Below are 24,787 nucleotides of genomic sequence, written 5' to 3' on the forward strand. Positions count from 1 at the left end.
AGCACCCCTGGCATTAATGGCATCTCTGGAGCTGAATTCCACAGAATGGTGGAATGGTTTGGGTGAAAGGGACCTTAAGCCCATCTTGTTCCATGGGCAGTGACACCTTCCACTCTCCCAGGCTGCTCCAGCCTGGCCTTGGGCACTGCCAGGGATCCAGGGGCAGCCACAGCTGCTCTGGGCACCCTGTGCCAGGGCCTGCCCACCCTCACAGGGAAGGATTCCTTCCCAATATCCAAATTTCCTTGTGCTGATCCCCAGTTCCTGGTTCTGCTCAGTTCAGTCCCAGTGGAGCAGCACAGGGCTCTCGTGGGGCTGGCAGTGTCAGAAGGCACAACTTGGCTGCTGGGTTTTCCCTCAAATGTTGAATTTCAGTCACAACAAAAGCAAGATCCTTTCCAAGAAAACAGTTCTGGAAAATACACTGGATCTGTCTCTCAGCTATGATGTTGAATGTTTTGATTGTCAGGGCATGCAGGGTACTACATGAAACATTTAATATGAAAATAAATCAGGAAATTAGTAACCTAAATTATGACGTTTTAGAAGAATAACCTGTGTCCTGTGGCAGTGCTTCCCCAGCATATTTCCTTATATTAGTGTATTGTAGTGCTTCCCTTATATTTCCTGCTATTTTTCCATCTTTTCTTTGTTGCTTGGGAATACAGAACTGAGACAGTGGAATTTGCTGGCAGTTCTCACATTCCATAAATAATTTTAATGATTTGAAATCCCTTTCCTGAGCCTGGGAGATGCAGTGCAGATGTGGAACAGCAAACTAAGGGAGTGCACTCTGCTTCTGCAGGAGGTTATTGTTCACAAGAGCCATTCTCACTGTCTCAAACCTGTATAAATTTTATTAATAGAGGTATTAGAAATTGTATAGCCTTTCTTATCCTCTTTGGTTGATGGAAACAACTCTTACACACCAGTTTAATTTTTCTGAAGTACAGCACTAAAGTGCTTTCCATGTTTGTACAAATGAAAATAACCTTCTTTTAAAAATTAAATTGAAGCTGTCTGCTTGTTTTGTGAGGCTGATCCCTCTGTGTTGATCATGCCCATAATGAATTGTTCTCTGCATTGGGGTTAAAAATAACCCAGCCCCAAAGACTGTGCCCTCCAACCCCTCTTTCTTCTTAATTTGTGCTGAGCCGTGAACGTGAGAGAGCCCCAGGCAGGTACCTGGGTGTGGGTGACCTTGGGGACAGGACTCTGCCCAAGTGCATTTTAGCTTCCCTGCATTGCTGTGGGCAGAACTGCTGCTGGCAGCCCCTGAAAGGGCAGTTTTGGAGCCTGCATCACTTTCTAAGGCAGCTGTTCAGTGATTTTTGTCAGGGATTTTGGCTTCCATCCTTATGTGGTGGGAAGGACCATGTCTTTGTGAAGCTGAATGAAAATCAGGCATTGATGTCACCTGAAACGAAAATGTCAGTTTGGGGATTTTTGTGGGGGGTTCATCTAATCAAAGTTTTCAAACCAGAAGTTAAGAGAAAGAAATTAAGAGAAAATTGTTAAGAGAAGATAGTTAAGAAGGGTGCAGGAGAAACAGGCAAGGGGTTGTGGTGGTTTTGCAGTGGGTAAAATAAAACCAGACTGGTTGCTAAAGAGCTGATGAAGGGTTTGTGGTGTCTCTGTATCCTGACTCTCACAGATGGCACCAGCACAGGCCTGTGTGTCCCTGTCCCCTCTCTGTGCTTGGACTCTCTGTGGGGTTTGTCCCTCATGCCAGAGAGGGTTGTCATGGCTTTTTCTCCCACAGCATCACCCTCTTTCAGCTCTAAACCATTGGCCACCTCTCAGAGCAGACTTTACTTGTTTATATTGTCTACATGAGGGGTTGATACCCTCATGGAACCCTGTGGAAAATCCCAAAGCAGCTGGTGCCAAATATTTGGAACAGGAGGTTGTTGGAGACCTCCCAGCAGCTCCCAGGATAGGGGACACAGGGAAGACAGAGAGGGACAGGACACAGGGAATGGGGTCAAACTGCCAGAGGGAATTTAGGTCAGATACAGGGAGGGGATTGTCCCCTCTGAGGGAGGGGAGGCCCTGGCACTGAGGAACTGTGGCTGCCCCTGGATCCCTGTTGGACCAAAACCCCTTTCCCAGCTGAACCTGCCTGCAAAACCCTTTCTCCTGCTGAGCCCAGATTTTCCATTGATTGGAGAGGGACGGGTCAGGTTTAGGGTGGGTGACTGATGGTGGTGAGGGCAGAGCTGCCTGGCCTGTCCCTTCCCCCTTGGGAGCAGAGCTCCCAGCCCAGCAGTGGGACGAGCCCCGAGCCTCCTTAGGTCTGGATGCATTTCAGTCTGTGAAATTCTTTCTTTTCTGGAAAAGCTTCTGCTCAGAGAGGTCAGAGACTCCCACTTTGGCTTGACCCTGTGGCTGCTCCACAGGCTGGGAACCAGCTGGAGCCAGCAGCCATCCCTAAAGTGTCCTGCTGGGTCCAGGAGGAGGGGCAGGGGGCAAGGGCCAAGTGCTGCCCATGCTGGAAAACAGGGAAATCATAAAACCAAACAGGGAAATCATAAAACCAAACAAGGTTTTAAGATCAAGAGGAATTCTCTGCCAGAATAATTGGGATGTTAAATTCATGCAGTTCTCACTACAGAGCTACACAAACATTTTCCCATTAAGGAATTAGTCACTCTTGCAGGTTTTTCCAGAGCAGTGGGATGAAAATTTGCTGCTCTGGAGCCCAAATCTGGTGGATTTGGGGGCAGCCAGGCAGTGATGGGTCACTGCCTCTCCTCCTGTATGCTGGGATCCATCCTGGGAGAGGTTGTGTTGTTTTTCCAGTCAAAATGGTCCGAATGAAATGCAAAGGATAGGCTGGAACAAGTGGTGAGCAGGAAGAGTCTCATTATAACATGCAGGGCACGGAGCCTGGGATGGGGAGAGGAAGCACACAAGGCTGTTAGCCAGGGCACCAGCCTCTTTCTCTTCAGTTTAGTTTCAGCTTCCCTTAAAATTCCTGCTGTTTATCCACTTTGCCCACACGGGAGCCAGAAGCTTTCCTGCTCGTTTCTGTCAAATTAAATTAATGGGGAGAAAAAACAACCACACAGATGCTCCAAATCCCAGGCTGGAACTGCAGAGTTTTGGCTCTTGCATCTGACTCTCAGTGTGGTTCAAAAGCAACTCTGGAGGCACTTGGGGCACTCAGAAAAGGCAAAAGAACAGCAATTTTCATGCTTAAAGGGAGAGCTGAATTTTTCAGGCAGCTCTGAAAGGTGAGCTGTGGAATCTGGGATCTGGGGTGTGTGCAGGTGTGATGGGCTGGTTTCCTGTGGCAGTGCACAGGGGTTTTCCAATGCCTGCATTTGCCAGATGAGCTTTTCTGCTAAAATAGTTGTATAAATAACAACTGGGAATCTTCTGGGAGTATGAGGGAGGTTCTTCCCCCACCTGCAGATCCCAGCAAAGCACCTGGGAAGGGCAGGGGGGGAAACCCAGCAGGTTGCCCAGAGCTCTGTGCATGTGTTTTGGAGATTGGACCCTTTTGGGACAGTTTGATGTTTCTAACATCACTCAAAGTCATCTCCTTCTTTGCAGCCAGCACAGGACGTGGAGAGCAGCCCCAGACCCAGTGGCCCCAGTCACAAAGGAATGGGGTGAGCTGGTGCAGACACCCAAGGGCAGAAGCTGTGGATGCAGATCCAGTTTTGGGCAGAGAGTGAGGAAGGCAGAGGGTGCAGCAGGCAGGGCAGGGCACCAGCCCACTGCTTCTGCTCATTGCACTGCCAAGGACCATGAGCTGAGGGAACATGAATTTGTGGCTTTAACCATGTCAAAGAACTCAGACTGTCCTTCTGTAAATGGCTTTGATTTGGCTTTTTATGGGCAGCTCAGACCTCCTCCTGCCAGTTCTCCAATGGCCTTCCCTTCCCTTCCCTTCCCTTCCCTTCCCTTCCCTTCCCTTCCCTTCCCTTCCCTTCCCTTCCCTTCCCTTCCCTTCCCTTCCCTTCCCTTCCCTTCCCTTCCCTTCCCTTCCCTTCCCTTCCCTTCCCTTCCCTTCCCTTCCCTTCCCTTCCCTTCCCTTCCCTTCCCTTCCCTTCCCTTCCCTTCCCTTCCCTTCCCTTCCCTTCCCTTCCCTTCCCTTCCCTTCCCTTCCCTTCCCTTCCCTTCCCTTCCCTTCCCTTCCCTTCCCTTCCCTTCCCTTCCCTTCCCTTCCCTTCCCTTCCCTTCCCTTCCCTTCCCTTCCCTTCCCTTCCCTTCCCTTCAAGTGCTGCATCAGTAGTTCCCTGGCCATGGATTTCCTTTGTCTCCTAAAAGCTGGTAAAGGGTGGAAGGAGTTCCCAAACCTCCAGGTAGAAGGCAGCAGTTTTGTTAATCAGTGTTAATTAGATTGAGCTGGTTTGGCCTCAGTGGAAGCAGCTGTGGAGCAGGAGAAGAGTGGAATGTATAAAATCAGGGATGTGAAGCTGTGGGAGTTCAATGCCAAGGATGTGTTCAGGGTTTTGCTGAGTTGGAGTTAAAGACGAGGAGTAAGCACTGATCCTATGGAAAATATGTATTTTGGGATTCTTTCACATCTTCTAATTGCAAACATTGCATTAGGTGCTGTTTGTGGGATTAGGACCAAATTTGGCCAAACTGTTTCTAAATGCTGAGGAACAGAGAGCTCCAGGATCCCAGAACTGGATGAGTTTTGAGGTCCTTCCACCCCAAACCAGCCTGGGACTCTGTGATGGTTCAGGGTTATTGATGAGAGGGAAGTTTTGGGTTGGTTTTTCCCCAGTCTGGGAGATTTTGCCCCAGGATAGGTTATTTCAGTGCCTTTGCTGCCCTTTAGTGCTGCCCAGCTGCAGGCAGGGAGCAACAATTTCTGGGAATGTGAATCTGGGCAGTGTTTTGTAGAACAGAACTTGTGGGTTTTTTAAAACTGCCAGGCAAGAATCTCTAAAACACATCACAAGCCCTCAATTTGGGGTTTAATGGTTCTCTTAATTCCCAGTGAATTCCTCAGTGAGAGCCTGCCAGCCGCAATTTGGTGTCACCTGTGAAAATGTCAGTGTCACCTCTCTGAGCAGTGGGACTGGGATGAGGAGGTTTTGTAGCTCAGCTGCAGCACTGAAGTGCTCAGATGTGTTTCAGGTGAGGATTGGGAACCTTTCCATGGCAGCCCTTGTCCCATGGAGGTTATGTACACTCTTATCCCACAACTCAGGGGAGGTTTGGGGCTGTCTTCAATCCCCCCTTAACATTTCCACCTCCTGCCCCTGCATCTGGCACCAGATGTTGCTGCTTCTCCTCACTCTTCCCTGCTCTGCCTCAGGCTGTTAAATCAGCACCTTTTCTGTGATTGAAATTCCTGATTAAAGCTGAAGGGAGTGAAAGTGCTCCTGGCTCTTTTGGCACGTGGTGCTCTGTAGGAAAAGGGCACAGAGGGCAGAGTTGTTCCTCCCTGGGGTGAAGCCAGCAGCAGCTCCTGGCACAGGACTGGAGTTTTTCTCTTTCCTTGCCACTGCTGATTTCCCAGAAGCAGGAAGCCTCTGCAGAGACACAGCATAAATGCACTGTAGGTTTGTCCAGGAATCAGAGGGCAGCTGGGTGGAATTCTTGGAGCATGTCCTGAGGAAATGAACTCAGGGCAGCTCCTGCTATGGTTCCCCAGCCTTGGGATGTGCAGATGATCCCCTGGCAAAGGTTCCCTGCTAAGGCAACTTCTTTTTAGGGCTCCAGACACTGACATCCCCTCCCTCCAGTGTTCCCAGCCTGCAGATTCCATCAGTCTGGATTTGTTAAAGGCTGCAGCCTGCTGGAGCTGTGACAGGGCAAACTGCAGATCCTTTCCCCCTGGAATCTGACACTGCTCAACTTGAAGGCAAAACACAAGGAAGGCTCAGCCCCAGGCCACAGAACTCCTGGAGTGTGGGACAGTGTGGGCTCCTCCTGAGCCAAATGGGAACGGTGAGCCCTTGGCATTCCCTGGCCAGGTGCCACCTTGCCCTAGGAGCTGGCAGCAGCTCCCTCTGCTCCCAGCTGCATTTTTACCCTTCAGGATACAAACTCACCCTGCAGAGCTGGGTGCAGGCAGGTCCCTCCTGAGCCAAATGGGAATGGTGGAGTGTCATGGTTTTACATGAGAGACATTTAGGGAAGTGATGGAAAGCTCCTGGCCACTGTGACACGGCTCTGTGAAAAACACATGTTAAAGATGAAAGTAGAAAATAAGAGAGACTTCACAACAATTACAGATGTCCCCAAGCAGCTACTATTTGTGACAAAATTGAGAGCCATGAAAAAGCTTTTTTTTTCCTTGTAAAAAAATCTCCATAACATTAACGAGAAGGACTTCTCTCCCTAAGTAAGCTGGAAAAAAACCATATTCTACAAATAGTAAACTAACTAAAATTTTAAGTTTTGTTTCTTTACATTGTCAGCAAGGAAAAAAAAGTTGTAAAGGAAAGAGAAGTGTTCTGAACGTTTTATTCTAATTTTTACTACTCTTTCTTTTAGTTACTGTTAATAAATCATCTTTGTACCCTTTTAAAGTTTTGAACCTACTTTACCTTTCTCCTAATCCTACCTCACAACAAGGAGCAAATACTGGTAATTAACCAATCCTAAACCCACCGCACTCATTAATACATTAACCAAAAAAACCTCAAAATTAGCAAAATTTCAAATGAACAAACCAAAACCACTCCATGGAGCCCTTGGCATTCCCTGGGCCAGGTGCCACCTTGCCCAAGGAGCTGGCAGCAGCTCCCTCTGCTCCCAGCTGCATTTTTATCCATCAGGATACAAACCCACCCTGCAGAGCTGGGTGCAGGCAGGTCCCTCCTGGGACTGGGGAAGCAGAATTCCCTCATCCCCTCCCTCTCAGCCCTGGAGTTTGCTGCCAGGGGGTTGTGGCTGGCAGGAGAGCCCTGCAGACCCAGGAGTGCCCATTCCTGCAGGCTGCTCTGTGTGCAGCAGGGAAGGAGGGTCTGCTCCTTGGCATGGCACTGGAGGGCAGAGGGCCCTGTTCCCTGCACTTCTCTGCCCCTGAATGCTGACATCAAACAAGCTCCCCTCTGTGCAGTGCAGAATGAAATCCTGGCTCTCAGGTCCAGTTCTTCCTGGGCTGATGTCACCTGGACACAGGGCTGAGCCCTTCACCCCAACTTGTCACCGAATTGCCAGGTGGCAGCACAGGAGCTGCCTGGGATGGCCCCTGTGCTCAGCCTGGGAGCCAAACACATTTTTTCAAGTTTTTCCTTCTACATTTCACACAGGAAGGTGAACTCCTGCCACCCAGGAGTTTGCTGAGGGTTTTGCTAATGACTTTGAGTTGGTCTTGAATCCAAGTCCCCCCTGGGAGAGGAGGCTCCAGAGGGCTGGAACCCCTCTGCTCTGGAGCCAGGCTGGGAGATCTGGGGGTGTTCAGGGTAGAGATGAAAAGGTTTTGGAGAGAGCTCAGAGCCCCTTGCAGGGCCTAAAGGGGCTCCAGGAGAGCTGCAGAGGGACTGGGGACAAGGGATGGGGGGACAGGACACAGGGAATGGCTCCCACTGCCAGAGGGCAGGGATGGATGGGATATTGGGAATTAGGAATTGTTCCCTGTGAGGGTGGGCAGGCCCTGGCACAGGGTGCCCAGAGCAGCTGTGGCTGCCCCTGGATCCCTGGCAGTGCCCAAGGCCAGGCTGGACACTGGGGCTTGGGGCAGCCTGGAACAGTGGAAGGTGTCCCTAAACATGGCAAGGGCTTGAAGGGGATGATGTCTAAAATCCCTTTAAATCCAAGCCATTCTGGGATTTGTGATTCAAGAAAAATCAACGCATTTTGCATTTGGTGATTTAAAATCCCCCTAAACAACAAGCCAAAGCAAACTAGGAAAGCATCACCAGCACCCTCCCCACTCAAAAAAAAAAAAAAAAACTAGGAACCACAAGAAGCTGTCCCAGAGGGGGCTCCTGGTGAGTGTGTCCCATCCCAGCAGAAGTCAGTCAAGGCTGAGCTGGTGCTCAGGTTTGAAGTCAGGAGCTATCTCCAGCACTTCCCTGGTTGCCCTGTGCTCAGCATTGCTTCACTCTGCCTTTTCAAGAGCTCTTGAGTCACTTTGTGCTTCCCAGCTTGTGCAGCTGTGGGATGAAACACAGATTGCCAGGGTCCCTTGGTGTGATCAGTGTCCCTGGGATGGGGTGGCAGCTTTGGGAGCTGTTGGCTCAGGGTGCCTGACCCTTGGACAAGCAGTTGGGATAAATAATCATCGTCAGCCTCTGTGCTTTGTGACTGGGTGGATCTACACTAATCCAGGAGGAGGTGAATCCAAACCGTCCTCTCCACCCCTGAGTACCCTTACCTGGCAATCATCTTTACCAAGTTTGCATGTACATTGCACTGCAGTTTTCCCCATTTTCATTTTTCTTTTCTATCAGCTTTACTTGGTGTTTTAAACAAAACAAACCCCAGCAGTGAGCAATGAGTGACATTTGCTGTTAAAGGCCCAGGATGGATCTGCTGCTTTCCCAGGAATTGTGCTGCTGTGCCAGGGATGCATGAAGGGGAGATAAAGCTGGGAGCTCCCTCCTCACCAATAGCTGCTACCAAGGAGGTGTCACAATAAATGCATTGCTCAGCTCCTCGAGGTGCTTACGGGGCTGTTCTGCTGCTCCCTCACTTCCCAGGGAGTGCAGCTGCTCCAGCTGTCAATAACCATTCCTCACACCCTGTGATGGGGATGAAAATCACTCCCCCAAACTCTGTCTGCAGGAATATCCCTGCAATTCCCAAGGACTTGAGGCTCCTGAATTTTTCCCAGGGATTGCAGGGATCTGGCAGAGAGCACCAGGGGCTGTGCAAACCCCACTGCTGATGGCATCACCCACCACAGGCTTCCAGCAGTGCCAGGAATGTGGAGCTGAGGAGGGACTGGTGTTTAGGAGCTGCTGCTGAGGATTGGAGGGAACTGGGACCAGTGGGTGAATTGTGGTTGTACTGGAGGTTTGAACATGATTCTGCAAAATCACCCTGAAATCACCCCAAAACCATACCAAAATCACCCCAAAGTCAGCCCAGAGTCACCCTGTGGTGGCAGAGGGGCCCTGGGGTGCTCCCCCAGCTCAGCCTGACCTTACCATGGCCTCAGCCTTGCCCTGCTCTGCTGTTCCTGCTGTTTCCTAGGAGCTGACAGGGACTCGTGCTCTGCTCTGCCTGTCTAGGGAATCACTTCTCAGCCCAGCTTTGTGGCAGTTCCCTTTGTGTGTTTGTCCCCAGATGCACAGCTCGAGCTTGCAGCATCTTTGTTCCAGGCAATGATTTGCTCAGGGAGATTTCTCTCCTGATTTCTGCAGTTTTGCTTGAGTGTTCAGAGATTAAAAATGTGCTTCAGCTGCAGACAGAGCAGGTTTGTTCTGCAGAGATGCTCACCTGGGCCCATCTTCACCTTCAAAAGTCAGTTTATTGTAGTTTCTTTCATCTGATGTCACTTGGAGCAAGTGTAGGAGTATTTTGGTGGCAGATAGGTCAGAAATCACTGCCTAAGTCCCACTTTGGGTACCAAGCTCAGGCTCAGGGTGTTAATCCTGATCCTTCAGCCCCAGCTCAGTGCTTTAACCAGGACATGGTTGTTGTTGTGCCTGAGACAAAGAGAACTTTGTTTACCTGTGAAATTTGCTCATTGTGATTTTTATGCTCAGTGGAAAGGAAGAACACGACTCCAAATCAGCTGCTTGGCTGCCCTTGAGAAGAAATATATTCATGTTAAAAACAGCAAAGTAAATAACACGTCCCTGTTAAGTGCCTGATAGTTATACATATTACATCCCAGAGTAATTATCATTTAATTAGCACTCTGGTAGCAGTGGAAGGAGATGGAGTTACAGTGCAGTTCTTGCTGAGGAGTCGTGTTCTTGATGAGGAATTCCTGGAAGGGCCCTTCAGGGAGTGTGAGCAGCAGCAGGAGCCAAACCCCCAGGGCAGCAGAGACCCCAAACCTGCAGGGTTCCCTTTGCTGTGGCCACAAGGAATGAGGTGTTCCTCCCTCAAGGGGGGTGGATTTAGGATTAGATTTGGGATTGGATGAGCACATGCAGTCCTGGCCACCCAAACTGGTCACCATCTGAGGGGTTCCTAAGGAGAAATGTTTGGCCCCTTTTTAATTTGCCTTTTCCTGCACTTTATTTTGTTGTTAGTGAGGCTGTAAGTGCCAGGTGTTAAAAAAATCCATGTTATTCCTCTTTGAATATTTTTATATTCAATACCAATATATCCAATACCAATATCTCTTTCCTTTTTATTCCACCAGATCTTTCGGGTTTGGGGTGGAGGGGTTGAAATGAGATGGTCTGCAAGGTTCCAGCCCAAACCCTCCTCTGAAAGAAAAGGCCACGAAATCTTTCCCCTTCGCAAGGGTGAAATCTCTGCATCCATGTGCTGTCACTGGAGGCTTTGAAGAGATGCAAACTCAAATCCTTAAATCTGGGATTTATAATTAGACTTTATCGTCCTCTCGAGGAGCTGAGGACTGGTTTGAAGGTGCTGCGAGTGTTAAATGCCAGGATCTGCTGAGGCCCCTCCTGCTCTGCTCCAGCTGCCAATGAGCTGGATTGCAGTGGCTGCCAATTAGCACAAATGAGCTTTTAAACTACTTCTGGGGGAACTTTGAAGCTACTGCCTGACTTTGCCCTGGGGAGTTGTGCGTCCCTGCTGTGGAATAAATAGGTCTGATTTGCATAGGCAAACACTGCCAGTTTAATGGAGAATCCAGTGGGACTGAAGCCCCCAAGGAGGTGCTGGGGCTGGGTTGAGGTGACTGTTGCTCCCAGTGTGGGGTTAATTTGGGGTGTGCTCTCCTTCCCTGCCCTGTTCCTGAGCATGGATCCACCGTGGGGACTCTTGGATTCCCTCACCTCCTGGCTCAGGTTGAAATTTCCAATTGCTTGCTTTTGTCAGACCTTTATCTCTTGTTGGTGGCCGTGCTGTAACCAGTGGGACAGCAGCAAACGTCCTGGCCCTGCTGGAGCCAGGCTGGGCTCAGCTCCTGGACTGCTCACAGGGTGTGCTGCAGCCTGTCTGTGCAGGGAACGTGGAACAGAGATTTCCAGAGCTGCTCTGAGGATCACACCTTCATGGACCAGCACAGAGGGAAAATCAAACCAGGTTCACCAGATCATGAGCCTTCCTGACTCCTCATGTCTGCTGTTCTGGGCTCCCTTTGTGCCCTGCCTTGATTTGCAGTGGCTTTCCAGGCAGGCAAAGTGTTTTTGTTGCATCTTTTATGCATTTTTCAGTGGCTTCCAGTATAAGCCAGTGCACAAATGAAAATCTTGCTCTGCTTTATCTCAGCCCAAGCCTGAGACTCTGTGTGGCCTCTCCTGTGGGAGTATCCTAATAAATCACAGAGAGTGATCACAATTATTCCCCAGTTCTGCCTTTGTGGATAAATGGGGCCTGTTAAGGGTCAAACTTCCAGCTTGCAGACGTTTGCAGATGAGCTGCAGAGGCTGTGGGAAGGAGTCTCAGTCCCTGAGCTCTGGGGAGGCACCTGGACAGGTCCCTGTGTGCCAGAGGGGCCCCCAGGTGTGAAGGACAGGGCATCCCCGAGTGCCCCAGCAGCAGGAAATGGGCTCAGGTGAGGAGCCCTCTTCCAAGGGAGAACCTGCCATTGCAACTATTTCCTCTATTCCTCCACAGCAACCAGTCCCTTGTGAAGGTGATTATCAAATTCACTCTGGCCAGGGTGCCTTCTCTGGGGTTTGTACTCTGGGGCTCAGAGTGCAGCCCCCAAATGCTGCCCCTGCTGTGACAGAGCACAGGAGCACCAGGGCCACTGGAGATGTCACCTGCAGTTATTTCCAGTGATGGAGAACAGCCCCAAACACCTTCTGCACGTTCTCATGGCCCTGAGCATGGCTCATCCCAGCTCAGGGCTCTTGGCCTGGAAGGGTTTTCCAGGCTGGTGCCTTTAGTGAGGTCCCAGCAGGGTGGGTGTGGGAGCTGGATGGGCTCTTGCCATGAGGGCTCCTGCTCTGGGAATGGGATCAGCCCGATCCTTGGGCTGGGGTTTTACATCAGGTGACAAAACACTGAGAGCTGGGGACAATTTCTTCCTGCACATGAGCATTTTGGCAGGTTAGAGCAGCACATCCATCTGGGGACTCCTGTACAAAGTGCCTGGGCCATGAAGGAGGTGTCCAAGCATCCAGGGATCTTCAGTGCTGGGACATCCTTGGGCTTTGAGAACACACCAGGAAGGAAAAGGCTTCACTGGCTGAGACAGCAGTTTCATCCTGGAGGGGAAGTTTTGTCATTGAGTTTGGATGAGGAAACCAAAATCAGCAGTGGTTCCCAGGCTGTGTCTGGGCACAGGGTGGGCACCAGCTTTTGATACTGCTCTAGCAGCAAGGGCTGGGAAGCAACAAAGCCTTGCTCAGAAGGTTAACCACAGTGCTTTTCTCACTGGAGACTCAGGGGTCTGGCACCCATGGCAATATCAGCAGTAAATTCAGCAGCTCCAAAGGGAAAACACTGAACTGATTTGTAAATGGTTTTTTTCAAGAGCATCCAGGGGTTAAACTCACCTGACAGAGGAGAAAACAGAGCTACAAAGGAGTTAAATGCTTTGCCTCAAGTTCCAGAGCAGGCAGAGAACAGTGACAAAGTCAAATGTGTGTTCACAAGGTCGCAGGCATGGGTGGATATAAGAGGTATTTTTTAAAATCCAGTTTTCACAGCCTCCTTGCCATTAAAGTTTAAGTGGTATTAATCTCCAGTAAATTCAGCAAAGCCATTCAATCCAGCATCTCTTTTATGTGGTATCTCTTATTTTTAATTTGTTTCACAAGTTCTGTGGTACTTAGCAACAGCAGGAAAATAAACCCATTGGAAACAGACAATTAACCAAGGGCACTGGGGCAGGGAAACGGAATTGTTCAAGGAACAGCTCGTGGAGATGCTGCCCTGGGGATGAGATTAAGGAAGGGATGCTGCTGGGGACTGAAATGCCATTCCTTCATGGACATTTGGTTACATCCCTGGGAAAGACATCCAGCTTTCTCCATCCCCCTGGCAGTGAAGGGGAGCTGGGAGCGTGGCTCTTCCAGCTCCTGCCTTGCACCAAGGTGTCCCACAGGAACGTGGGATTCCCCTTTGGAGATGTGCTCTGTGTGTGACACCAGATTTGGGGCTTTTGCCATCAGGCTGCTGCCTGGGCAGTGCCTCCCCTGCCTGCCCTGGCCTCGGGCACTCGGCCCTTCCTGCAGAAATCCAGGGCTGAGCTCACTAACAAAGCAAACCCTGCTCCATGGAATGCATCCTGCATCCCGCCTGGGGTGTTTGGGGTTGGGAAGAGCTGGGATGGGGTAAGGAAGGGGTGAGATGGAGGCACCACGTGCTTGGGGTTGTGGCTGATGTGAGAATGACTGCTCACTTTTAAAATTTTAAAGGGTTATTAAACCTTAACAAAAAATTAAACAAAAGGACTAAATAAGGAAAAATTACAGTGCTGGGAGCCCCTGTGATTATCAGCCATGTGCCCATCTCCAAATGGATGCTCCACCTTTCATACCCTTAGCCCCTCTAGAGTCCTGTCAGTGACTCCTTCCTTGCTATCCAGGGGTGCAGATCACTTTCTTACACCTTGATTTGGGGTCAGCTGTTGCCATGGTAACAACCCAACCCTCCCAAATGCCCCTGTGTGCCCAAGGCCATCCCATGATAGCAGTGCAAGGGGGAGGACACGTTGCAGTAGCACAACTGTACAACTAAAAAACTTCTCCTAACACACACGATTCCATCCATGACTGTAAGGTGTGTGACTTCAGTGTGTTGAAATAGGAATGGCAAGGTTGGGAGAGGGACAAAGAAATGCCTTCTGGGCAGGTACAGGACTGCCCCAAATGCTGCCTTGTGGTGAGGAAGGTGAGCAACTCCATGATCCAAGTTTATTAGAACCAGCAGCAGCTTAACAGGAATTGGACACCCTGGAAGTTCTTCCAGTCTGTTCTCAGCCTCTTGCAGTCAATGGTAAATGCACTAATTATTTTTTAATATCATGTTCAGCCCTTCATTGTGAGAGCCACCATCTCAGGACCCACCTGCAGCCCTGCGGAGCCTGTGGGGAGAGGCTGGAGGGCCAGGGCCAGGCTGGAGGGCCAGGGCCAGGCTCTCCTCATGCTCACCCCTCCTGGTGTGGCCCAGCCCTGTCTGAGGACAGGGGTGGGATGAAGCTGAGGGACACGATGGCAGGTGGGGCAGGGCCAGCTGGGCCTGGGGCTCTGCTCTGCTCTGCCTGAGCCCAGTTCCCTGTGCAGGGATTCTCCTGTCCCACTGCTGTCCCATTTCAGGGAAGGGGCTGACTGCAGCTCCAGGCTCTGCCTGCCCCTCCAGGCACCCCAGGGCCAGGCCAGGCTCCACAGGCCACTTCCCACGGGACTGGGTGCTCCAGAAGCCGAGTGTCACTGGAGCCACACCTGCTGCTTTCCGGTGACTTTTTACCTCCTCCAGTTCCCCTCCTCCTCCATCCTCTGAGGGAGCAGAGGTTTCCTCCGTGGCTTTGAGGAGAGGTGCCCTGAGAACAGGATGTCCCCTGGGGGTGGTGGCAGCCCCAGGGTGGCCTGGGGACACCCAGCAGGGATGCTGCCCCTCAGCACCCCAGGGCTCTCCTGTGAGCTCAGAGTGGCCCAGGCTGTGGGCTGGGCTGGGGGCTCTGTGCTGGCATCCCTGACTGCCACAGCTGCCCGTGGGGCAGAGGCTTTGGATGGGTTCTGTCCCACAGATCTGCCCTGGGGCAGGCTCTGCCTGTCCCTGTTTCATTACCAGAGGGGTCAATCCTTAATGCCCTATCCTATTAAATTTCCGCACAAACATGCACTTGTCTAAACCTGTGTTACTCATCCCAGACTTTAATATTTTTTAATTTATTCTCTGAGCACAGAGGGGACAGCACTGAGTTGTTTCTTTTGCAGGCAGGTCCTTAATCTTGCCTCTGGCCAAGAGAAAATCCAGTGTTTTATCACAGAGTGTCACATGAAAATAAAGGTGGTGTTCTTCCCTTCCCTGCTGTCATCAGGGAAATCATTGACAGGCTACTAATTAAAGCCACAGGCCTTAATTTGATAATTTCCCTGACATTTTCTGCATATTGGGAGTTGGTTGAATTTCAGCCCTGGAGCTCAGAGGCTCCCAGAGTTCCCTGTTGAGATGCTGGATCCCAGCAGTGAGCCCCAGCTGGGTGGTGGAGGTACAGAGAGGCAGCAGCAGTGGGAATCCCAAAATGGAAAATGGGATTGGAGCTCCTCCCCTATGGAGACGGGCTGGGAAATTTGGGATTGTTCAGCCTGGGGAACAGGAGGTGGTTGGAGACCTCTCAGCACCTGCCAGGGTCCGGAGGGGACACAGGGAAGGCAGAGAGGGACCCTGCAGCAGGAACTGGAGGGACAGGACAAGGAGAATGGGGTCAAACTGCCCATGGTTGGGTGGGATAGGAATTGTTCCCTGTGAGGGTGGGCAGGCCCTGGCACAGGTTATTCCATGGATTCCCCATCCCTGGCAGTGCCCAAGGCCACGCTGGACAGGGCTTGGAGCAAGCTGGGTAGGTGGAAGGTGTCCCTGCTGCGTGGAGCTGGATGAGTTTTAACCCATTCCATGATTCCATCCATGACTGTAAGGTGTGTGACTTCAGTGTGTTGAAATAGGAATGGCAAGGTTGGGAGAGGGACAAAGAAATTCCTTCTGGGCAGGTACAGGACTGCCCCAAATGCTGCCTTGTGGTGAGGAAGGTGAGCAACTCCATGATCCAAGTTTATTAGAACCAGCAGCAGCTTAACAGGAATTGGACACCCTGGAAGTTCTTCCAGTCTGTTCTCAGCCTCTTGCAGTCAATGGTAAATGCACTAATTATTTTTTTAATATCTTTTTTCTGCATATTTTATAACCTGTTCTTTAGTGTAAAATTGGAAGCCAAATCCAATTGTGGGGGAAAATTAATTTCCTTGAATTGAAGGGGCAATCTCCTTGAGACTTTTTAATCATTAGATGATAACTATGAGCTAAAGAAAGGCAGACCATTAAAGTAACTTAATAGAGCAGGATAAACGTTTTTCCTTGTATCTCCTTCATCTTTATTTAGAGATCCACAAGAAGGATATTTCATAAAAGCTGCTTTTCTTGACCTTTCTTCACTTGTTCTATAGAAGAACCAAGCAAAAGAATGGCAAGGAAGTAACACTGTGGAGTTCTGGATACAAACCCAGTAATTCTGTTCAGCATCTCTGCTCTTCCTTCCTGCCAAATTCTGCTTTTCCTTTCTCATTAAAGGGAGAATAGCTATCAGACAACTAAAAATGCATTCGGCTGAGCTGGGTGATTTTTAAAAACAAGCTGTGTAAATGCTTTTAATTAAGGGGCAGAGGAACAAGAGGCTTTATCAGCTCTTTGTCTGCAGGCCATTATTTCGTTGGGGATGAGCAATCCATTATTGTCAGCGGCCACCTTTTTGAGGGATTTACTCCCAAATCAAATGGTGTTTTTATTTAAATTGTTGAGTGCTGCTTGATTCCTCATTTATTTAATGTGGCGGCATTGTTACAGAGGAGAATGGAGCACTTAATTTGGATTGCTGGAGGGAGCAGGAGCGGTGCCTCGGGAGCTGCCTGGGGTCCTGGGCTGGAACAGGGCATGCAGTGGGGAGGGGGAAAACAAAGGTGAAGTTACTAAATCCCAGTTAAACTGTTTCCAAGAGAATTTTGGGAAGGATTGGTGGCTCTGTGCTTTATAAAGTGAAGTCATGTTGTGAAGTCTCAGGAAAAAAATCCCTCCCTGTGAGGGTGAGCAGGCCCTGGCACAGCTGGGGCTGCCCCTGGATCCCTGGCAGTGCCCAAGGCCAGGTTGGATGGGGCTTGGAGCAGCCTGGGACAGTGGAAGATGTCCCTGCCCATGGCAGGGGTGGCACTGGATGGGCTTTAAGGTCCCTTCCCACCCAACCCATGCCATGATTTATAAATAACAGTGAAAAAAGATCTCGGGGTAACAGCTCCTGTTCAAGGCTCCTGAGCTGTTTCCAGCCCAGAAAATCTCATTTACCTGGTTGAGAGTTCCCACTGATCCACATTATTTGGTCCAAAATGCAGTTTCCTTTGTCTGAAACTTTCTCCTGGATTCTTTTTCTAGCTTTTACCTTTTCTCTGAGTGCCTCTAACAGTTTTTGACAGGAGAAGTCAGAGGTTTCCACACCTCTTCCCAGTGGAGGAGATGAACTGGGTTGTTCATACCCTGGATAAAACCAGAGCAATTTTCCCTTCTCTTAAATTCCAGGAGGTAATCTAGGATAATGGAACTATTAGATTTGGCATCTGTAAGGTGGTTATCATTTCAGAAGGAATTGTTTCTGTTAATGGCAGTTAACTTGCTACAAATAAAGCAAGAGAATTGAAATCTTAAGTACCAGAGTGGCAGCAAACCATGAAACATTATCCTGCTCCATGGAAGGAAGGCTGAGCCAGCTGTCAGGGAAGAAATCTATTGGAAAAACCCTCTGATGGATTCCAATTGGAACTAATTTAATGTGGCAGCATCATCCAGCTCTTCTACTTTCTATTAGAAATATTAAAATGTCTATAAATAATAATATTAAAGTGGGCAGAAGCTTTCATCCAAGGAACTCGTGGGTTTCATCAGGATGAGTCTGGTGGAGCTGAGCTGTGAAATCCTTGGAATTCCTGAGCTGCCCTGGGGACCCCAGGAGCTCCTCTGGCAGATTTGGCACCGTGTGAGGTGTGGATGGAGAGCTGGGGGCTGGGCCTTGCTGTCTGTGAGCCAGGTCTGGGGGAATTCAGGGCTGTTCTCACCTCTGCAGGCCAAACCTGCTCAGTCCAGCCTTGGACGTGCTCCATGGCATGGACAGGGCTGGAATGGGCTTTGGGCCAGGATTTGGGGGCTGCTGTTACCACACAGGATCCTGTCACCCCATTCCTGCCTCGAGAGCAGCTTCCCTCTGGAGAGCAGGCATTCGTGGGGGCTGTGGGATTTCCATGGGCTCACAGAGGTGATGATGGGCATCCCACCCCCCTGTTCAGAGCTCGGGGCTCAGGGTGGGCAGGTGAGTCCTAGAGCTCCCAAAAAATCCACCTCTGGCAGGACCTTGTGTTGGGTTGCTGGGGGTCTTCATGGCCAACACCTCGCTGTAAAATTCACTGGCACCTCCCTGCTGGACTGAGTGAGCCCCTGGGTTTTTCCTTTATAGCACAGATTCAAAGAGCAGCAGTCAAATGGGAGAATGCTTTTTCTATTTCTGTTCCAGCAGAGGGAATGTCCCAGGGGCAAACTGTGCACACACCATGGCAGCAGCAGCAGCTGAGAGTGTCCCCAAGCAGCATGAGCAGAACCACGTGGGACTGTGCAGTGCTGGGCTCTGGGCAAAGTGCAGTTTTATGGAGAGGGTCAGAAGGGCTAAGCACTCAAAAAATCCCCTGAAATGTGATCTCAGTGTGTGAATCAGAACTGCATCCTCATCTCAGGGCAGCTGGAGCAGCTGGAGAGCTGGTCCAGGGGTTTGTGAGTAATGAGGGTCATTAGTAAACACAACCATCTATAATGTCCTTAAAATTGCACAGTTATGACAAATTAACTTCTGGCACTGTGATTTTCCTCCCTCCTTATGCTATTCCACTGATGCTCCCTGTTTTCTGGGTTATTTCCCTGCCCAGCCCTGTCCCTGGCTGCCCCTGCAGTATGAGCTGCGAGCTCTGAGCTGGAGGGCACAAGGTGCAGGATGGATGTGGCAACTTGATCCCTAACCCAGAGCCCTGCTGATACTGGGGGAACTGGGAAATGACCCCACACATGCTTCTCCAAACAGTTTTTAAAGGATTTGCGTCTACAAATTGCAGTGAGCTTGCTGCTGGTGGCCATGGCTCCTTTGTGATTCCAGCTGGAAACGCTCTGTCCTGGAATTCCCTAAAAATGCCTGTCCTAAAGTCTACTCCATTCCAGACATGCTGGAAGTAAGAGAAGGGAAAGGCCATTCTTGTATTTCCTTCATTTGTGGCAGAGCTGTGCCCTTGCCCACAGACACCCTGAGGTATTTCCAGTAAAGCACAGCCTGAGAGCTCCTCCATAATTGTCTGGATTTGAACAGACAGGTGTCTGCTAAGTGAGGCAGGAGCCTCCCCTGAAATGGAAAATGTAAATCCCCTCCCTCTGAATTATTGTAATTCTGAAATTAAAGGGGCTCTCAGGAAAAGATATGGGAATAGGAATAACAGTTCTTTATTAGGAAAACTAAAAATACAAATTCAATAGTACAAAAAAAGAAATAAAACCACTGGCAGAGTCAGAATAGGAGCTGACCCCCTGTGGGCAGGGTGGTGGCACAGTCCCATCCCATGGGGGCTCAGCCCTCCTGCAGTGCCAGCTGTGCTTCTGCTGGAGCAGGGATCCTGCACAAGGGGGGAGTTTTCCTCTGCAGCTCCAGGGCTGCTGGAGATGGGCCTGCTCTTCCTCTGGGAATGCAGGGCAGCAGAAAGCTGCTCCTCTGGCAATGCAGTGGGCAAAGGCTGCTGTGCTGTTCCAGGCTCAGATTGGATCCAGGTAGGAATGCTTGGCTCCTGCCCTGGGCACAGCATCTCCCCATGGGATGCTGGAATTTGATCAGCCCTGCAGGGACACTCAGTGGCCATGGACAGCAGAGATCTCCTGGAGGGAGGATTGGCTGTGGGGGAGATAAAGAAAACTGCCCCAAGAACAGCATAGAACTGCCCCAGCTCTGACAGAGGGTGATAGAATACACCCCCCCATTTCCCACCTAAGACAAAGGGAAAGGCCATTATTTTATTTCCTTCATTTATGGCAGAGCTGTGCCCTTGCCCACAGACACCCTGAGGTGTTTCCAGTAAAGCAAGGTGTGAGAGCTCCTCCATAAAAACTCCAGGAAAACCTTCCTCCATTCTGTACAGCCTGAAGTGAGCTTGGATCTTGGACCATTTATTGCAGTGGTAAAACAATGTCCTCAAAGGCACATAGCCGTGAAGTCTTTGGGATGAGCGGAGGTGGGAGGCTGCTGAGCCTGGCAGCTGAGCAGCAATGAGCCCGTGGGGCAGCAGGGAGGGGGCAGTGTCCCTAAATGTCACCCCTGTGCTTCTCTCCGTGCAGGACCCCAGCCATGATTGGCTGCTCCTTCGTGGTCAACAGGAAGTTCTTCGGGGAGATCGGGCTGCTGGACCCCGGCATGGACGTGTACGGAGGGGAGAACATCGAGCTGGGCATCAAGGTTGGTGCCACTGGGCAGCAAAATGTCACCCCACACTGTTCTCAGGAGCCCGGAAGTGTCATTGAGTTGAACAGTTACTGGGATCCTTCAGGGGAGCTGGGAGGTGCTGGCATTCACAGCATTTTAATTTCACTTCACGGGAGAAAAATGACTCGGTTTTGGGGATGAGTTTAATTTTTTTCCTTGGATTCCAATCTGTGTGACCTGATGCAAAAAGCTGCTGGAATGAAATGGCATTTCCAGCTTGAACCTGGCTGTGTTGTCAGTGTTGCTGGAAGTTACAAGGATCTTTAATAGCAGGAAAAACACAGTTGGTTGAACAGTGTTTGGGGGTGCTGGGGCTCCTGTGAGTGTCTCAAGAAGACACAAAGCCTGCAAATATTTTCCAGGCATTCAGCATCTGCAAATAAAACGTGTTCACAAGCACAAAAGCAGCTTTGAACAGTAAAACTCTACAAGGCAGGATTTCAGAGCTGCCTCAGTGCCTCCCCCTTGACAACATCCCTTGATTACTGTGTACAGTATTAGATCTGGCTTAGTGATTCAAGTGTTTACACACACTGAAGTGATTCACAAGTGATGAATTCCATGTTCAGAGTAACCTGGGATGGCAGAGTCTGTGGAGATTCTTCCAAGCATGGTTTGGAGTACACTTGTGCATTAATGAGCTGATAGGGGGAGGCAGGAGACTTCTAACTGGAAAATTGCATTGATTGTGCTGTTGTAAAAATGAAAAATCATTGTTCAGCTCAGAGATTCACCAGAGGATATTTGCTTTGCTGGCAAGGCACAGGAAACTTAGGAAATCTGTTGGTTTTGGCTATGGGGAGCAATAATCTCACTTAAACAAGGGAGTGGAAATTAAAGGCTTTCAATGTGCCACAGAGCTCCTCTCCTTGTGAAGTAATTACTGCTCATCCTGCAATGGGGCTGCAGAGATCCCTCTCCAAACCCAGCTCCTCTCGTGCCTCTCCTAGTTTGTTTGGATTTGGGATTTTTGGTCTCATTGTGGAGATGCTCTTCTCACAGTAATTTCAGCTAATTTGCCTGGTTTGGGGGGATTTCATTGAAGATTGGCTTCTTAACTGGAAAAATTGGACGGATGTCTCAGAGAAAGTGGTGAGCATTTGTCCTCTTCTTGTTCATGTGCTGAATTTTTTAGAAAGGCCAATAAACATCTTTGTGGGGGAAGAAACACCCTTCTCTTCCCCAAGTGACTTTCCCAAGCTTGAGTTTCCAAGCCATACATTTTCACACTCATGCTGTGTGTTCTGGTCAAGGTTTTTAAATTATTGATGGTTTTGAGAGCCAAAATACTTAGAAATCTGCCTTGTAAGCCTGCACAGAAAGTAGAATTTTAAAGACTCTTGAGCTCCAAAAATCTCTTTGTGGGTGTTTTGCTGTTTTGCCTGGTAAGTGGCTGTCTGGAGTCCCAAAGGTAACTTGGGGGTTCCTTGGTTGTTTCAGTGATTCCTGTATGAAAATAAATCCAGAAAGTGTTTCTTTTTGATGATGGTGCAAATTCCATCATCATTCTGAGAATCCTGGGGCACTTTTAAATATTTTATGGATATGATTGTCCCTCTCTGCTCTGCACTGCTGCAGCCTCACCTAAAATCCTGGCAGCAGTTTTGGCACCAAAATGTCTGAAAAGTCTAAAGCCAGAACTGCCCAAAGAACAAAAACAAAGTAATAAATCCATTGAGGCTACAAGAAGGACATGGAAAATTTGAAGTGTTTCAGGCAAAGCACAGGCAAACCTGTTATGGGAAATTGAATTGAGGAATCTGAATAACAAATGGAAATAAAGAATTGAGAAGGTTGGGCTGGACTAACCTGGAAGGGCCAAAGTTGTGTACAAGAATCCTGATTTATTAATGTGCTTCAGGGTGGGGGTGTCCCATCCCTGAGGGGTTTAAAGTGGGGATGTGGCACTGGGGGACATAGTGATGGTGGCACTGGTGGCCTTGGCAGATCTGGGGGCACAGTTGAGCTCAAAGATCTCAGAGAAACTTTCCACCCTAAAGAATTTCATGATTCTGTGAGTCCTGTAAGATGAACTGTACTATGCCTGTTGTGGGGAAATATCTGGGACTTGTGTTCTTTCAGCTGCTGAGTTCAGAGAGCAAAATGAGAAAAGTCCTGCAGGAGCCTCTTAAACCCCCCTAAAAGCCCAAACCCAGCTCTGTTAGTGCCATTCTCAGGGTGGCCCTGGGCTCCTGTGTGCCACTCTGGCATTCCAAAATTCCCATTCCCTCATCCTGGGGAGCCCTGGGTGCTGTCCCCTTCTGACCCAGCTCAGCTCCTGCTCTCTCTGAACAAACTTTGGGCCAGCTCTTTAACCCTTTCCTGTTCTGGAGGAGTTTGTGCTCTGATTTCATCAACCTGGTGCCCAGCTCTCATGGTTTGAAAGTGCTGCTGCTGCTGCTGTGGGTCCCTGACAGCTCCAAGTGGGAATTTTGGCACAGAGCCTTCGTTCCCCATCCCTGCTCCTCCTGCTGGAAAGTTTTCATTTCTTTTGGAGCTGTTTGTGGCCCTGGGTTTCAGTGAGTGTGACTAAGTGGGGAGGCTGCCTGTGCTCTTGTGCTCTGCAGGAAGGCTTAATGGCTTTTCATGGTTAGTCACAGACATTCCCTAAAGATGCTCCATAAAATTGTGTGGATCTGCTGGAATGAAGATGCCAAAGTCTGTGCCATGGCTGCTGCCATGCTTTCAAAGTCTGGGATGGGCTGCAAGGTTGTTTTCAGAGAATTTTGTGCTTGTGTCATGCATTGCTCATTAAAGTTATTTGAGTTGTCTTTTCGAGATTAATTTAATCAATAGGGATATTATTACTACTTTGATGGTATCATTTGTACAAATTGTCACTTGAAGAAAGCAATTAACTGAGAATGCTTATTAGCTGATCCATCCCACACCTTATTTGTGCTGTAGGAATCGATTATTGGATTCATTAAGTCAAGCACAATTCAGGGATCCCTTTGAGGTTTAACACTAACTTGAGCTGCTTTTACTGCTGCTGGTAAATTGGCTGAGGGTGGGCCTGGAGCCTTAAAAGTATTTCCACAAGAAAAGCATGGCATCTTCTCTTAATATCCCAGACTTTTTCCCCACAGATTTGTCCTCTAAAGCCAGCAAGGCAGATCACTGGTGCTGCCAAGCCACCAGTGGATTGGCACTGGATTTATGTGCACATGGAGTGGCATTCCCGTGGTATGGGAATCATGGAATCATGGAATGGTTGGGTTGGGAGGGATGTTAAAAACCATCTCATCCCACCCCTACCATGGCAGGGTCACCTCCCACTGTCCCAGGCTCCTCCAAGCCCCAGTGTCCAGCCTGGCCTTGGGCACTGCCAGGGATCCAGGGGCAGCCCCAGCTGCTCTGGGCACCCTGTGCCAGGGCCTGCCCACCCTCACAGGGAACAATTCCTCATTCCCAATATCCCATCCAGCCCTGCCCTCTGGCACTGGGAGCCATTCCCTTGTCCTGTCCCTCCATGCCTTGTCCCCAGTCCCTCTCCAGCTCTCCTGGAGCCTCTTTAGGCCCTGCAAGGGGCTCTGAGCTCTCCCTGGAGCTTCTCCTCTCCTGGAGCTCTGCCAGCCTGGCTCCATGTCCTTCCTGTGCTGGGACCCGAGAGCTGCACTCCTCCTGCAGGGAATGAAACTCTGGGCTCACCTACCAGGGAAAGAAATGGTGGAGTTAGAGCAAGATGTGGAAAAAGCAACAAGGAAACCACTAAAACCTGGAGAAATTGTCTTTATCAGCCATGGGAGTTGCATCTGGCACTGCTCTGTGGGATGGGGCTGTGTGGGGCTGGATCAGCTGTCCCTCTTCCATCTCCAGGCACAAGGAGCATGGAGCAGCTACTCCTGATCTGCTGATGCCTTGCAGGACCTTGGGGACTCCTGCGGTTCTGCAAATATTAAAAAAAGAACCAAAAAAACATTAAGAGAGGTTGAAACAATCAAACAAAAATAAAACCACAACACAAACTTGCCAGCAATATAAACTCAAGACCAGTATTTTATAAGTACTTTGTCTGTCACACACTAAAATCCAGTTAGAAATTAGGTCTTAAGGATGTTTCCAAATAAAAATCAAGTTAATTCAGGGGGAAATAAGACTAGGGTAGGACTGACCTTGGAAAAGCTCTTAGAAATACTGATATATACAGGAATACACAACCTCCATCTGTTTATTTGTACCTGCACCCCTGGTAGAGGAGATTTTGCTCTTCAGAGTGATTATGGTGTGGTGGGAAGAAATATTTCCACCCCTGAACAATATCCAATCACTGCCTGCATTTATCTGAAGAGCAGGAATCAGCACAAGTGTGAGCTCAGCTCTGAGCTTTGGCATTTGAGCTGTCAGCTCAGGATTTACAGGGGTGCTCGAGGGTGCTTTAGCTGGAGCTCTGCTCTCGTGCTCTAAAGTGATAAAATGCTTTTCATCCCAACCTCCTGCATGGAGCTGGAGCTGTGTTTGGATTGTTTTGAGCAGGAGGTGCTGGGGTTGTGGCTGACCCTACTGGGGAGGAGGTGGCAGGAGGTTCCTGGCTCACTTCCCTCCTGAGAGCAAAGGGTTTGT

General features: G+C 49.6%; 1 protein-coding gene across 2 annotated transcripts in view; it reads left to right on the forward strand.

Moving 5' to 3' along the window:
• GALNT17 (polypeptide N-acetylgalactosaminyltransferase 17) overlaps window positions 1-24,787 on the forward strand; it is a 212,985-nt gene that overhangs the window by 117,074 nt on the left and 71,124 nt on the right. For both annotated transcript variants that reach the window (XM_064394841.1, XM_064394842.1), the window contains one exon: window positions 20,080-20,197. In XM_064394841.1, the coding sequence (XP_064250911.1) occupies window positions 20,080-20,197 (118 nt within the window). The remainder of the gene's footprint in view (window positions 1-20,079; window positions 20,198-24,787) is intronic.

This window comes from Passer domesticus, chromosome 19 (assembly GCF_036417665.1).
Source record: "Passer domesticus isolate bPasDom1 chromosome 19, bPasDom1.hap1, whole genome shotgun sequence".
Taxonomy (NCBI): Eukaryota; Metazoa; Chordata; class Aves; order Passeriformes; family Passeridae; genus Passer; species Passer domesticus.